We start from the raw sequence: 15,576 nt of genomic DNA, 5'->3' as shown, positions 1-15,576 counted from the left end.
TCCAGTTAATAAACTGGATGTGGTACACAATACTTGAATTTTATTACTGATCTTCTAGTTGGGTAGCAGCACTTTCCATTGGAAAGGTAACACTTTCACTAATGAGGACCAGAACGAAACCCATTTTGCCAGGGATTTGTTTCCCGAATGCCCTACACGAATTACCCCAGCGCAGCACCATGACTCTGTTCTTCCCGACGCACACAATCCACACCAGCAGTTCCCCCACACTCCTGCAACCATGACCTGACAGACCAGCAGCCCCCTCCTCTCCCTCACACCCCTTCGGCAGGACTCGGGGCTACGGGGGCACAGGGTAGCCGGACCCTGGCCGGGTGCTACGGAGCTGAGCATCCCACTGAGGGGTCAAAAACAGCTGCACAGAACAGCGGTTCTCTCCTCAGCTGCCAACAAATGCTCCCCAGCATGAATCACTGAAGTCATGTTCTCTAACGAAATCAAGCCAAACTGAAAATATAACATTGAAGCTTTGCCTTTCAAAATTACGATTTCTGACAAGTTTTTGTGTACAAAACACAAGAATACATTGCAAATGGCGCCTCTTCGTTTTTTAGTTCCATTAATATGCTATAAATCTCTGGAAACAACTAAAGAAATAATGTTGAATACACTGTGCACCAAAATAAATGCAACAGGTTTTCCTAAATGATAGGACACATTGCTGGAAAATACTGTCCTGTCAAATTTGAAAGTACATTTCCCCTTTTATTGGAGCTTTGTGTTTCTGTGTACTTCCCACACTAAACATTTCCATTTTTCTCTGATACTGCTATTTAAAGAAGAGTGCCATCACTATAAAACAGATTAGACAAGCTGTGGCAGCAGAAATAAGCAAGTGACAGTAGATGAAGCTCTACCAAGGAGTAATATTCCCCCTCCAGCAAAACATTACTCCAACAGGATTTCCCAGAAAGGTTAAGATGACTGTATAAATTAATAAACAAATATTTTCATTGAGTTGATATAAATATTTTTTAAATAGCTAAATTAAATGCCAAATTGAAAATTTCAATTTATTTTTATTTCCCAAAGCAACACAGAAAAGCTAAACACTGCTTAAAGATCATTGAAGAGATCTGTGAAATTCTAGATAATTATTTAAGCTTTGCTGAACATAGTGTTTCTATTTCAAAAATACAGACAGAATAACATCCACAGTGCTTGAACTAACATACAACATGCTCAAATGAGCACAAAGTGACATGCAAATATATCCTTCGCATAATTAAAACGAAGAGTGCCAAATGCAGTCCTCATTTATTTTAATTACATTAACTCAATGTGTTGAAGTGTCTTAAGTTTTAAGTCAATCCCCGTTCTTCTTCAGTTATAAAGTGTCAGCTAATTAGGAGGGTGTCTTGTCACAACAAATTGTTCCTATTAATTAATATCAAGGATTTGTCACAGTCCAGCTTCAATTATCTTCCAACTAAACCTCATCACATCTAGTGGCAATCGATTTCTTTCTTGCCAGGAGAGATAAACTCACTCTGAGTCAAAGAAATATTAAGCCTGCCCATGGGCATGACATTCACAAACACCGTGCACTCTGCACAGACGGAAAAAACACGTCCAAGATAAGGTCTCCCAGTGTAGTTGTTTCCATGCTAGCTTTATACAAAATAGCATATATTTTTTATAACTAAGGTAAAACAAAACAACAACTATTAGACTTTCTACTACCGCTCTGAATGTAACTGTTTTCCTCCATGAGATACAGGAAGTTCTATGATCATCTGCATTATGTTATGGTTAATATTTATAATACTAATTCAAAACGTTTACAGTTAAGAACTAATTACTCTAATTACACACATCCCATCAAAAAAAAAAAAAAGGAGAAAAAAGAAAAAAAAAACCACACTCCACCAACATATGTAAAAAACACCACATACTAACATTTACAAAAAAAATTACCTCAGCTGATCACAAATAACCAGTAGAAAAAATGAGACTATAAACAACCATTTGGCTATTCTGTATACACTAATATAAGTAAACTTGGATTGTACCCATTTCATCAGTTTAACGTGGCAAATTAAAAGGGATATTAATAGATTTTAAGTTTACAAATTGACATCAATTACCACAGCACTCTTCAGGACACTGTCCCATTATAAAAAGACTAAAAAAGGAGCTGGTCAGCATCATACTGTGTATTTATGGCTACACATGATAGTTGATGTTCACAAAAACACAAGGCAAGATGTTTCTAAAGAAGTTACCACTTTTTAAAGTATAATAACATTATCAGTTTCCCTTAGCACCACAGTTAATAGCAATCTAATGAGCAAGTCAGTTATGTCTTTAATTTTAAAAAGAAACAAATCCACCTAATTTCTGTAACATAACAAAGCTCAAGTGTACCTGAAACCTTCAGTTAATTAGATTTCCTATTCTGCTATTTTAATAACCTTGAAACAAACTGATAATAAAATGTCTCAAACGTACAGTTGCCATTACTGAGTTTTGCTTCATGTTTCTGTTGAAGCAACTACAGCACCCAGTGTGGGCAGGGGAAATACTGATGAAGAACAGCACATATTCAAGTCAATCTCTTCCAGTACTTCGTTTTAATCAAACAGTCAATAATCTCAGAGCAAAATTCAACAGGACTCTCTGGGCTCAAGCACTTGCCCATCATCTTTCTGCTTCCTTGGAACTTACCAAGTATTTGCTGATTACATGGAAATCAACCTTCACAGAAATCAAAGTAAGGAAAATGGAGAATTTACATACAAAAAAAATCAAGACACACATAGTGCAGTTCCACATAGACTGAAAAGATGCCTGTGCATAATATCTACCACCTGGCCTCAAAGTTCCTCTCCCAAGGTACAGCCTGACAACAGCATTCACAGCTCTCCGAGAACCTCACCCTGAGGCTGCCTTATAGCCAGAGGCTCTCTACACAAGAGGGACCAGGATGTGGAAAGTCAGAGACTTTCAAACCAAGCTTTAAGAGTTTCTCAGATCCAAAACTCTTTGTGTCCTCACGGATTTGTCAGTCCACAGTTCAAACAGGGAAGAACTTCAGCCTTCCTGTCATTAGATGTGCTGTGGTCCTTGTGTAGGGCCAAAAGCACCAATCAGGTAACAGAGACAGGTAATTTTGGCTCAGGCACTCAACAAGCAAAAACTTGACCCATCCTCAAGCAGAACCAACATTTTCTAATATCCAAGTAACATTCAAGAGCTAAATTTGTCTACATTACAGTCTGCATGCACATATTTAAAGATCTATAACTCATAAATAGTATGTGAGGTATCAGGATAACAGGGGTATGAAGTTCTGATGTTCAGGATGACATAAAGGCAAGCCACCCCTATCAGCAGCAGAGCGGTAAGTGCATCTGAAAGGCATGGGTTCCTCAAATCTGTCTTCCATGGACCCTGAGGACACTCGAACCCAGCTGCAGCGGACAGACTACGTTACCGAAATATACCACTATAGCTAACTCCGTGATTGTCATAATGTTAGCTGGGAGCCCAAGAACGGCCACAAGGAGTAATGGCACGGTGTATGCTTGAACACATACCTGTGTAATTATTTAGCAGCTTACTTCTCCCAGGTAAAGACATCACGGACCTCTATTGCAAAGCGAACAGATGGGCAAGAAAGGTACCAGAGGGATGTGATCCAACCGCACATCAGTTTATCTACAGTAATCCCTACAGATTTGCCCTTACTCTGGAGTACACATGGGAGAGCTACACTTCTTTCATTGAAAAATAATAACATAGCTAACAATTTTGATAAGGGAAAGATGACACAAAATTCTAATCTTGACTCTCTCTCTTACCAGAGACCCTTTTCAGAATGTGAAAAAAAAAAAATCCACTATCTCTGCCATATCAGCAATTTTTTAAAAGTTTCAAAAAAGGATCTTCAAAAAGATTTGTAAAAGGATGAACTTGTTGATCTACAAAGAAACTGGTATCTTACAATTAGGACCAGAAGTCACCATCCATATTTTTTTGAACCAAAAATTATATATACACACAACAACCAGGCATGTGCTGATTTCTACTATGGATTGATCTAAAGTTAAATATATTTTTGTATGAACTTCTAAATGTGATAGTATTGTTACCAAAAATTAATGAAATAAAGAATTTCCACTGCCAGTGCTTTGAATGACGATTTGTATTTTGATTGTATATTCAGAGTAAATTACTATCTCTAGAGATACCAAAATTGCTGTAATGTTTGCAGCTCTTGCGACGGAAGCTTTTGATTTCTCTCTTCTAAAAATAAAACCATTCAGGAATGTTTCTGGGAATTATGCTCTGTATTGGTATCTACATCACATCATTTGCCAACCTTCTACTAAGACCGGATGAGGGTAATCTATGTCATCTGTGGTCACTTTGATATCTATTACATGAAATAAAATAGCAATTTTTTTCTGTTCATCATTATCTGCTTTTCCAACTGGAACACTAACCCCATACCCAATAGTTTAGATAAGAGATCTTCCTGTCTGAAGTACAGTTTCACTTCATTGTTATTCTGACTTGCTTTGCAAAAGGACATTCTGGACCATGACTGTACTGCTAAACTATTATTTGGAAACAGACACACAAAAAGCTCCACACTAAATCACCATGATGAAAGCACTGGAGTATACCACATTTGTACGAAAAAGCACTGTACTTGCCTTCTGTAATTTTATCTTCCTCCTCAGGAGTACAATCCCTACTCAGACCCTTTTTTTTATATATGTTCATTCTACCTGTGATTTAAACACGTGAAACGCCAGTTCTGATATGACAGCACTGTGCACTCATGGGGATTTATTACATTTAATGATTTCATGTACTTGGATTAAAGCTTGCTCACATTCTACTGGCTTGAAGCAAAGCCTACAAGCAGAGTCTCTGGGAATGGAGCACCACCTGCCGTAAAGGCAGGTACAGGTAGCGAATATACAAACCAAATACTTGTCAACTGGACACATACAAGCCCGTGCACCCAAAGGCCAAAGTCATTGAAAGGACACTCTCTATCAGGGTCATGATGAGTGAGGAAAGTTATTGGTGACTGGGAAGAGGTAAGCACCACACACATTTGAGGGAGGGCATGGAGGAACATTCAGGGCACTACAGGCCAGTCACTTCATGTCACTCCCTGGGAAGGTTATGGAACAAATCCTCCTGGAAGCGATTTCTAGGCACAGGCAGGACAAGAAGACGACTACAACACCCAACACAAATTTAGCATGAGCTGGTGAACCCAACTGCCTTCTACAATGAGATGATGGGCTATGTGGATAAGGGGAGGGCACTACCTACTTTATATCTTCACTATAGCAAAGCCTTTGATTCCATCTCCAATTTTATCCTTATAGTAAAATTGGTGAGATATGGACAAGTGGACAGTAAAGTGGGAGAAAGATTGGCTGAAAGGGTCATTACAAACTGTCTGAAGTCCAACTAGTAATCAGTTACTAGTGGTGCTCCTCAGGGATGGATACTGGGGCTTACACTGTTTAACATCCTTTATTAGCAGCCTGGATAAAGGCATAGAATCCGCAGACAAGTATAAAATTCAGGGTACTGATGAATATTCCAGGGCCAGGTAAGGTGTATTCAGAGAAATGAGCTGGTACAAACCTCATGAAGTTCAACAAAAGCCAATGCAAATCCAGCTCCACACACAAGTACAGGCTGCAGGCTGTGGCTATGCAGCGGATGACCCAGGGTCTTGGTGGACAACAAAGTGAAAATAAGAGCCAGCAGTGAACCCTTGCAATAAAAGTGGTCAATTGCATGCTGCACAGTATTAGCAAGAACACAGGCAGGAGGTGGAGGGGAGTCCTTCCCTCTCTTTGGCTCTTGTAGGACTATTGCTGGAATAATAGGACCAGTTTTAGCCTCCCCAATGCAAGGAAGACATTGACATGATGGAGCAAGTTCGTTGGAGGTCTGCCAAAACAGCTAGGGGATGGACAAAAACAGATAAGGAGATGCTGCAAGAGCTGCACTTGTTCAGTCTGAAGAAGACAAGACTAAGGGGAGGTCTTGTTAAAGTCTATGGCTTCCTAACCGGAGGCTATAGTGAACGTGATGCAGTCTGTAACTGCTGTTCAGATGTGTGCACCATCCTTGTATATGTACAAGCACAGAAAGAAAGCAGGGAACACTGAAAGCAATAATGTTCTTTTCAAATCACTTCATATTCTACAATTCCTCCACAAGTTTTTCACTGTAATTTTTTTCCACAGAATCTTACAATCATGGTAAAATAGTATCAATTTTCCTGTAAACTGAAAGTTGTATTTTGGTAAACCCCTTCTAGTGTCACACAATCTTCAATACAAAACCAGCTATAGTTTTCTAGATTTTTAAGTTTGGAATGCGTGATTCATGTGAACTGTTGAACAGCCTGACTGACCTTTTGTTTGTTTTTAAATCAAAAAATTAATATATTTGCTGCATTTGCTTGTATTACCTTTATTTAGCAAACAAAGACAAGAAATTGCAAACAAACCATCAGTCTCTATTCATATACAAAGTACCTTCTTCAGCTGTCCACACTTTACCTGAGACAGAAGAAAAATTGCTCTGGTTTATTCTACATTATTATCTATTTATGCTCAATGTAGGAAATAAATCTTGTACATTTCTGATCCAAATCACAGACACAACAACAGCTGAAGAAACCAAACTCTAATTCCTGCTAGACTTGAATCAAGAATGGTGCCATTCTCAATTACCAGAGCTCCAATGCTGTAAGAAGAAATAAAAAGGATTAACTGACTCTATTATACACTTTCTCCACCAATTCAAGATTTATGACACTGCAGTTTGGGGTTTTTTTCTTGTTTTTTTAAAAACAAGCAACCTTGTTCATTTCCAGGTTTAGTGCAAACTATATTAGTTGCCCTCATATTAAAAGTGCTCTTTCACATGATAGGAATGACTGCTCCTCTGGTCCATTAATCTTCTGAAATTGTCAGTTTGCAGCATCAGCAGCAAAATCAGAATCCTGAAGGTGAATTGTCAATAATGCCAGGAGAGGTGCCAGTGTTATCTAAATTGCTTCAGAGCTGTTGCCTCTGGAGGTACTTCACTTGATGTGAGTGTGGAGGTAAAGATAATGAAATACAAATATTTAATATCAGGAGTTCTCATTTGACAATCAAAATATTACACCTCAGCTGGAAAAACCACCACATATAAATCAACAGAAGAAATCAGAGTGAACAACATAAAACAACTCATTACTGAACAGCACTGATGTAGACACAAAGAAGTAAAGCTAACCAAGCCTTGATATAGAAGAAACACAGCCAATTAGCAGTAAACTCTTAAGTTATACTTCTCTTCCACAGATGGAGTCAGGATACCCTGTATTTTGAATTATATATAAATTATGTATATATATACTATACATGTATATATATTGTGCTGGCTTAACTGAAAATGGGTTACTTTTCTTCATGCAGTTAGAAACCTTTCTTTTCCATAACTAGCACGCTCATTATTTGGCCTTAGTTTGAGAACAAGAGGTAACACAGAGATATTGTTTTTAATTGCTCTGGTCTGAGAGCCAAGGACACTCTCAGTGGTCTGCCCACAGGTGTGAGGCATCAAGGAAGGAAGGGATGGATGGGGCAGAGCCTGACTGACATCCAGACGGATCAATAAGAGTATTCCATCCCTTTAGTGTCATGCTTCATATATAAGGACTCAGGGCCTCCTGACTGGCTCTGCTCTTCTCTTTGCTCTTTTTGTCGGAGCCAGGGGAGTTTTTGGTGTGGGATGTTTAGTCTGGCTTTTCTTGTTTTTAAGAGGCCTCTGGGCTTTCCTGCCTTTTTCCTCCCTTTTCTCTCCCTGAGATCCGCTTTGGGACCACGTGCCATTTCCTGCAAATGGCTGCTCAGTGTGTTCATGAGGAATTGCCTTGAGTATCTTTTATTCCTATTATATATATACATACATATTTATAAGTAGTATATTAGTATTTTGTTATTTTATTAAACTGTCTTCATCTCAATCCAAGTTTCTCCCTTCTCTTTTGATTCTCTCCCCTAATTGGGCGGAGGGGAGGAAGGGGTGAGTGAGTAGCTATTGTGGTTGTATTGCTAGCTCAGGTTAAACCACAACATTTATATAAACTTAATGTATAGATATCTTGAGAGCTCATGTCTACTATTAATAGATTTCTGAGTGATCTGTCAAGTACTACACAACTGATTATAAATCACTGAAACAGAGCACTTCACTTTTCATGACATACTTTCATTACAACAATCATCACTACATTAAAAAACAAAAAAAAAAAAAAAAACAACAAAAAAAAACAACAAAAAAAACCCAAACACCATCATGTTTCAGAGTATTAGGAGATTTACACTTCACGTGCAAACTGAGTTCACCTTCAGTTTGTTGATTAAAACAAATGGGACCAGGAAACTCCTGAGGCTTTGCCACAAGTACTAAATTCAGAGTCACCCAGTCAGGTTCAGCAATGCCAATTTGCCTGGCACCTGGTAAAAAGAAATAGCAGTCAGCAGTCTGGGCACTACTTGAGAACCAGAGTCACCAAGAATTTCCAACTTCTGCTACAGGTTTCCAATATAATCTTCAGGAAGACACAGGAGGCAAATGGAGATTCAATCAGAGATTAAGATACACAAATTTAAATATTTAGACTCCCATTACAATGGAGATTTAGTCTCTGCTGAATGCTCCTTAATTCTTAAAGCCTCTCCCTAAGCTAATTCAGCTGACCTGCTAGTAGGGGCCTAATGCAGAGCTCTAAGCTTAAACCTCTGTATGTGAGACAACTACACATAGAGAGCAGAGACCCCATGCTCTTCTGATCAGCTCCTGGAAGCCAAGGAAGAAACAATAACATATCTCAAGTGGCAAAGATACCTAACGTGTAGGTGACAGACTGAATAATTTTTGAACATATGACATTTCTTACCAAAGACTAAAATGATGACATGAAATTTAGGCTTTATAATAAATCTTGAAGCTTAGAACACATTTTAATAGATGACAGTCCCTTGGAAATGTAACAGTACACTTTAAAAAATATAATTTTTGAAAAAATACAACTCTACATAGATCAATATTAAATTTAAACCACTGTAAAATTAATGGAGTCCAGGTACAAAGCTACCAAACAGAGCAATTCATAAAGATCAGGGATTATAAAAAGAACTGTTGGAAATATTACAAATCACCTGTTTCAAGTTACCAGCTCAGCTACTGGCTGGCAACTCAAGAATGCAAGAGAATAATCTCCAGTCACATGCACAAAACACATGCTTGAGTGCAAGCTGCCTAATTGTGGCAATATGGATTTTACAGACCATAATTTCTACATTTCAAAAGAACCTTCAAATTACTAGTTAAGTGAATACCCATTAAAGAAAACAAAAAACTCTACAGTATTTGCATCCTTCTGAACTAATGTTGTAAAGACCTGAAAATTAACCAACCTGGAAAGTTCAGTGTAGGTTAAGTTCCCTGTAGGCTATAGTATCAGAATTATTTAAACCTTTTAAATAAAAAAATAAAGCAGAAAACGGTCTACATACAGAAGTTTGTTCTTTGCCAGGCAGCTTGGCTCATCCTTTTGCTCTCTGAAACCATTCAATGTTTGCAATACATCAAGCAACTCAAACACCCAAATCACAAGGCATTTCAGTAAGCTGTTTTATTTCTTAGCCTTCTGTGATTTGTGTACTGCACTACATTCAACAGATTTTCAGAAATATTGTTACTGTCACAGAACAAACAGCTAATATTCACACATTCTTTAACTGTCCCTTCCAGTTGCATCACTTTGACATTTTAAGCCTAATTAACTGACCTGTATTTTTTTAACTGATGTTTAAATTTTGGTATACATGCTCATATTTAGTTTCATACAGCTACCCAATGACATCGGAGATGTTCCCTAAAATAACAACCTTCCCAAGAAATTTTTTGGCATTAGCCCTAAGATGTGTTCAAGATCAGTATATCACTGCAAAACAAGAATGATTTAACCCAAGTGATAAAACTGTCGCGTATGTCACTCACTGCAGACAGGAGTGGACTCCAAAGGAAGTAATGGATGAATAAAACCTGTATTTAGAGAACCCAACAGAAAGGGCAGATCAAATCTTTTAGCTCAGCTGGCCCACATCACTTTTACTGTAATTAAATAATGTAAAAGTTTGATCTAGCTGAAAGTCAGTAAAATCTGGATTCTTTAACTTTTGCCAAAAAAAAAAAAATGTAAGGCTACTTGACTGCAAATAGAGTTGCTTATTGAAAAAAAAAAAAAAAAAAAAAGTAGTAAAATTGGGTTCTATTCTTTTTCCTAGATACAACAAATTAATTTACAACATTTTCACAAACAAGTCTGTATGCCAAAGGCACACACAACTCAATAAATAGTTAATCAAAAGCAATGCTGCATTTCAAACAAATGTCTGGAAAAGAAGCAGTACAGAGAAGCTACCCAAGCTATCTTTCGGGAGTCCCAAGAGAGCACTTCATCCAGCCAAAGTTCTCAAGGCTAAACCTGTGCTGCTCTTGCAGGTTGAGGGAGGTTGAACGCTGTTTCTTTACCAGGCCTACAGTTCCAAATGACCACAGCAGCAGCAACCAACCTAAAACACACAGACCCCTGCAACCTGTCACACAGCTGCTGAGCAGAGAGCACGGCCTGTCCCACCAAGGGTCTGAGCCAGGCCCAGCTGCCCCAAACCCACAGCAGCTTTTCCTGCTGTTTAAAAGCAAGGTAAAAACCTGGGTCAGCATAAAGACTACAAGCTAGAAAGCTGAGACTGTTGGACTGTATCTGTGTAAACAAGGAGTTGCATGCCACTGGAAATCAGGCTGAGCATAACTTTTTATCTACACTTATTTTCCCTTTTAACTCCATTATTTCTGCTAATTATAAATATTTTCCCCGTGTATTTCTAATGTTTCTTACGCAATGAAATTGTCTAACCAAATTAGACGCAACATTTTCATTTAGTGATAAGAAACAGCAAGTAACCTGTTTAGCACACTGAACTACTTTCAGTTTTGTGGTAAGACAAAATTCCTATTCCAGTTCACTAAAGAGAGCACACACCCAGCACAGGATATTGCAACTTCAGACACTAGCAGGTTAAAATAGTTTATAAAGCCTTATGCATGTGCCACACAACTCAGCCCAGAGTTAGAAGCATCACAATGCTCTCATATAGGGCAAAGTCAGAGCCCACCATATTAAAGCCAACAGAATAATGATCAAGTGGTATCATCTTCTAGGAGAAATGCCAAATTACTTAAGATAACATGAGCACAACTGATGTCTGTACCTAAAACTGCTTCATCCTCTGTAATTTCAATCTCCAAAGATACTGTTTACTCTCGCCCTGAGAGTTTCTATCACATCTCTGGTTGGTGTCTATTTTTCTAAGTGTGAAAATACAAATACGCTTTTTCTCAATGTCATTACATGTGTGTCTGCCAATATAAACTGTTTTTTGGCATACCACAGATGTGACCACCAAATAACTCCTTGATCACAGTATATCGCTCTCATGCTTAGTACAATTCTGTAGTCAGTGCTGATCTGAGCAAGTATCAAACAGAAAAAACACCTAACAACAAATAGGCATGGGTCTGAAGTCTTATGGTAACTGGTGTTCCCCACGCCCTTAAGGAAAATAAATCCAGCACATTAGTTAATCCCCAAACATCATCAGCGACACTATTTCAAACCCACAGGTTCTTTCTGTAATTCCCATTCTCAATTTATTAAGCAGCACCACCTAGGAAAATCCTACACGGATATTATTCCTCACACAGAGCAAAGAAGAGGCATGGATTGCTTTGGGAACAAAAATACATTGTTATTTCTCAGTTAAAAGCCCTAAGTAGGGAAAGGAAACTTGCCACCTATTTGTCAGAAGTTTAACATTGGGAGAAACCCAGTAATTTCAATGCTTCTTAACAGATTATCAGAGTTAGCAAAAACCTCAGAATCCACTGTTATAAGTGACTGGACTTAAAACTACATGATTTCCACATAAATGTGACCTACTAAGAAAACTTTACAGACTCAGAAGTAATAGAAAAATATGGAAGTGCTTAAAACAATTAAGAGTTCAAGTTCTGTTTCAAACAAGGGTTTAAGATCTTAATTCCAGCACATGAGGTAAGGCCTAAATCCCACAGTCTGTGGGATCCCCCAGCTGGCTGTCCCCTCTTCTGCTGCAGTCCCCCCCCACCAAAAAAAGAAAAATCATCCAATAAAGCTCTTCAGCAGTGCTATCTACCTGCCTGTTGAAATAATAATTTAATATTGTTTGGGTCACTCCATACCTCATAGATATGATATTAGTTTGTAATAGCGTACGCACTAGAAAGATCTTTTAAAAGTGAAAACTAAACCCCTCTTTAATTAAAAAAAGGCTCATACTACTTTCTAACTCCTTACAGTATTAATTAGAAAAAGGATTCACTCTAATTATTTGAGCAAAAAGTAGAAATTTTTGCAAAATTTTACCAGTATTAATTTTTTTTATATACAGAATAAATATTTTAAAAATGTCTGATGATAACAAATAGCCATGGACAAAATTTCAGATTATGTCAGAAACTGAAAAGATTGTTTGAAACCATTTGCCTTCATAAAGTACGTATCAAACCTAACAGCTACGATACAGCTCATAACCATTAATTTTGGACTAGAAATGTTTCAATAGCTTTATCGCTATTTGTTAAGTGATATGGAAGCATACACATCAGCTGCAAGATAAACTCATAAATTACCCTGCATGTGGTAGTGATGAGCACAGTCTAGTTACACTGCAGGTTAAAAAGTGACATTATAAATAGTGAGAACTTGTTTTAAAAAGCTTATGTTTAAACACAGTTTTAAAAGCTGGTGCTGTTCCAAATCAGTTAAAAAGAACATACCATTCCTCTGATCGCTCTAGCCAAATCCAATCACAATTAGACTAAACATGCCATAGAAATATCTCTTTAGCAGTTGAAATTTGACAGAAGAGGATATTCATTTCCTTTAAAACTTAAAAAAAATGGCTTCCAGAAGTGAGGAAGTAAGATCGTTTCCTGCAACTGTATCATACATCCTACTATAGGGCTGCTCTCCCCTGAGACCTCTGCAAAAGCCCACAACTCACAGCAGAAAAAGTCCCACCTACTACTCCATAAATTTACCCGAACTCCACAAAACTGAAAAACTTTAAGTGTTTTCAATGAAGTCATGCAAATCGCTGTCAAGATATAAAAGTACACAACACAAACATGCTGAACAAGTACCAGGAACTGCACACATAGTGATTACTCTAACCTCCAGCACGGTAAACATAGTGAAGCCTCACTAAAAGTACTAGCTTAAGAATTACACTGCCCATCTCCTTCGTAGATCTTCAATAAAGTGAACATGAACACAGCAGGGAAACTTGTTCAGAGACCAAACAATTTACTCAGTCACACAGTAAAACACAGGAAAAAGTGGGAGCAGCACTCCCGTCTTCCTCCAAAACACACACACAGATTTCTACTCCATGGACCACAACTTTTTCTTATTTACATGTGACCACCCACAACTTCTCAGAACTGATCACAACTTTCTCTTGTTTTGCTGTGACCACACACAGTTTGTCAAACACATAGGCACTTCTCTGCAACCTATAATCGTAAATATTATAACATGTTCTGTTATAGTGTGTCATTTCACGCCTTTCAAAACAAGCACACCCATAGCTTCAATTCATCTGTTAAAATGTATAATGATTTATACAACATTAAACATGCTAGAGTTAATTTGAACTAAAGTCACACTACATACCTAATTCCTTCCTTCCAAACTGACAAAGTCTTTATTTTCCCAGATGCCCTTCAGGTTCTGCAGGTTAATCTGAGTTAATACATCGGTATTTTTCCTCCCAGTATTGCATAGAAAAAAATATTTTTTAATGGTGACAAACTAATGATAAGGAAAAAGTTAAACTGACTGTGTAAAAACACTACAGAAACACTTGTATAATATGCATGCTTGAAATTAGAGAGAAAAATTCTGATGTCTCTTCAGTTAAACCTGCTTATCAAGATTACTGAAGTCTCAAGCAGAGCACAGAGTAAACTGAGGTTTGGAAAAAAAAAAGAACATGCAATCCTACTAGCATGAGCTTATTAAATGAAATTTTTAGAAAGGGAGAAAAAAGCAGCCTAAATTTCTGCGTCTCCCGAGCCTCCTCGGTTGTAACCGTACCACCGGAGAGCCACGTAACCCCGAAACGACAGGTCACGCTGGCGATCACCAGCGAACCCCGCAGTTACCACCGGCGGACACGGACGCGCAACAGTGAGAAATAACGCCCGCCGAGCGGGCAGCCCCGCTCGGGAACGCGTGTGCGCCACTCACACGCTCACACAGACACCCCCGAACGAGACTTGCGGGGCCCCCCACCCCCAGGAGCTCCCGCCGGCGGGGCTGCCCCCCCAGCCCCGGCCACGGCTATCCGAAGGCCGCCCGTCAGGCACCGGCTCGGTGCCTGCCCGCCGTGCGCCCGAACCCTCAGCACCGAGCCCGCCTGGGTGAGTTTGCTGAGGAGATGCCGAGACAGCCAAGCCAAACTTTGCCTGTTCCCCCGGGAGGGCGCTGGGGGCGGAGCGGGGCTGCCCCCATGTTGCCCCTGTCAACAGCGGATCCCTCTCCCCAGCCCCGCTCCCGGAGCTGACCCAGCCCGGCCCATGTCACCCCCCGTCTCCGTAACGCATCCAAAACAACCACCCGCAAGCAAACACGCCAGGCAAAGCCGGGGCTCGGCACAGGCAGCGCTCGGCAACCCGCGGCCATGAAGGACGGACCGCACCGGAGCGGCACCGGGCTGAGGGCGCACGGGCACGCCGGCAGCCTCCGCTCCGGCCCGGCCCCGCGCCCCGGGAGGCCGCTCCGGAGCGGCGCCCACCGCCCGGCCCGGCCCGGCTCAAGCTCAGCCCGCTCTCACCTCCTTCACGGGGGGAAATTTTTTCCGGCACTCCAGGCTCAGGCTCCGCAGGTCTCCCTGCATGTTTTCCAGCAGCTTCTTCACGGCTTCGGGGCTGCTGGTCCCGGCCATGGCGCTGCCTGGCCGGCCCCGGGCCGGACGCTGTTCCGAGCGGGCAGAGAGAGCGCCTCTCGCCCCGCGGCCCCGGCCGACACGTCTGCGCCCGACACCGGAACCCGTCGGCTCCGGCCTCGGCCCCTTCCCCGCCGCTCGGCCCCCCCGCTCCCACAATCCCGGGCGCCGCCAGCGCCGCGCGTCAGGCCGCTTCCGCACACACGGCCCGGGGGCGGGGAGAGCGGCGGCTGTCGGGAGGCGGCACCGGCACCGGCCTCCTGGGCCCCTGTTGGGCCGGGGCGGGAGCGCTGCCCCTTTCCTGCCGTGCCACTGGAATCACACCGGGCCGGGCCGGGCGGCATGAGGGGGGAGGAGGCGGTGGGCAGGAGTGAGGAGAGCCCTCGCCAGCGGCAGCAGGGAGGGGACGGGCAGTACGTGGGGAGGGGTGGTGAAGACCCTTGGCCTCGCCCCAGGGCAC

General features: G+C 40.8%; 1 protein-coding gene across 1 annotated transcript in view; it reads right to left on the bottom strand.

Annotated features, from left to right (window-relative positions):
• Positions 1–15,228, bottom strand: part of MON2 (MON2 homolog, regulator of endosome-to-Golgi trafficking) — a 78,443-nt gene extending 63,215 nt beyond the window's left edge. The window contains exon 1 of the mRNA XM_080358500.1: positions 15,006–15,228. Within this exon, the coding sequence (XP_080214626.1) occupies positions 15,006–15,116 (111 nt within the window). The 5' untranslated portion in view covers positions 15,117–15,228. The remainder of the gene's footprint in view (positions 1–15,005) is intronic.
• Between the last annotated feature and the right edge of the window lie 348 nt (positions 15,229–15,576).

The sequence above is a fragment of the Nesoenas mayeri genome, assembly GCF_963082525.1.
Source record: "Nesoenas mayeri genome assembly, chromosome: 1".
NCBI classification, from domain to species: Eukaryota; Metazoa; Chordata; class Aves; order Columbiformes; family Columbidae; genus Nesoenas; species Nesoenas mayeri.
The sequence above is the reverse complement of the archived record's forward strand: the minus strand, read 5'-3'. Positions and strand labels throughout refer to the sequence as shown.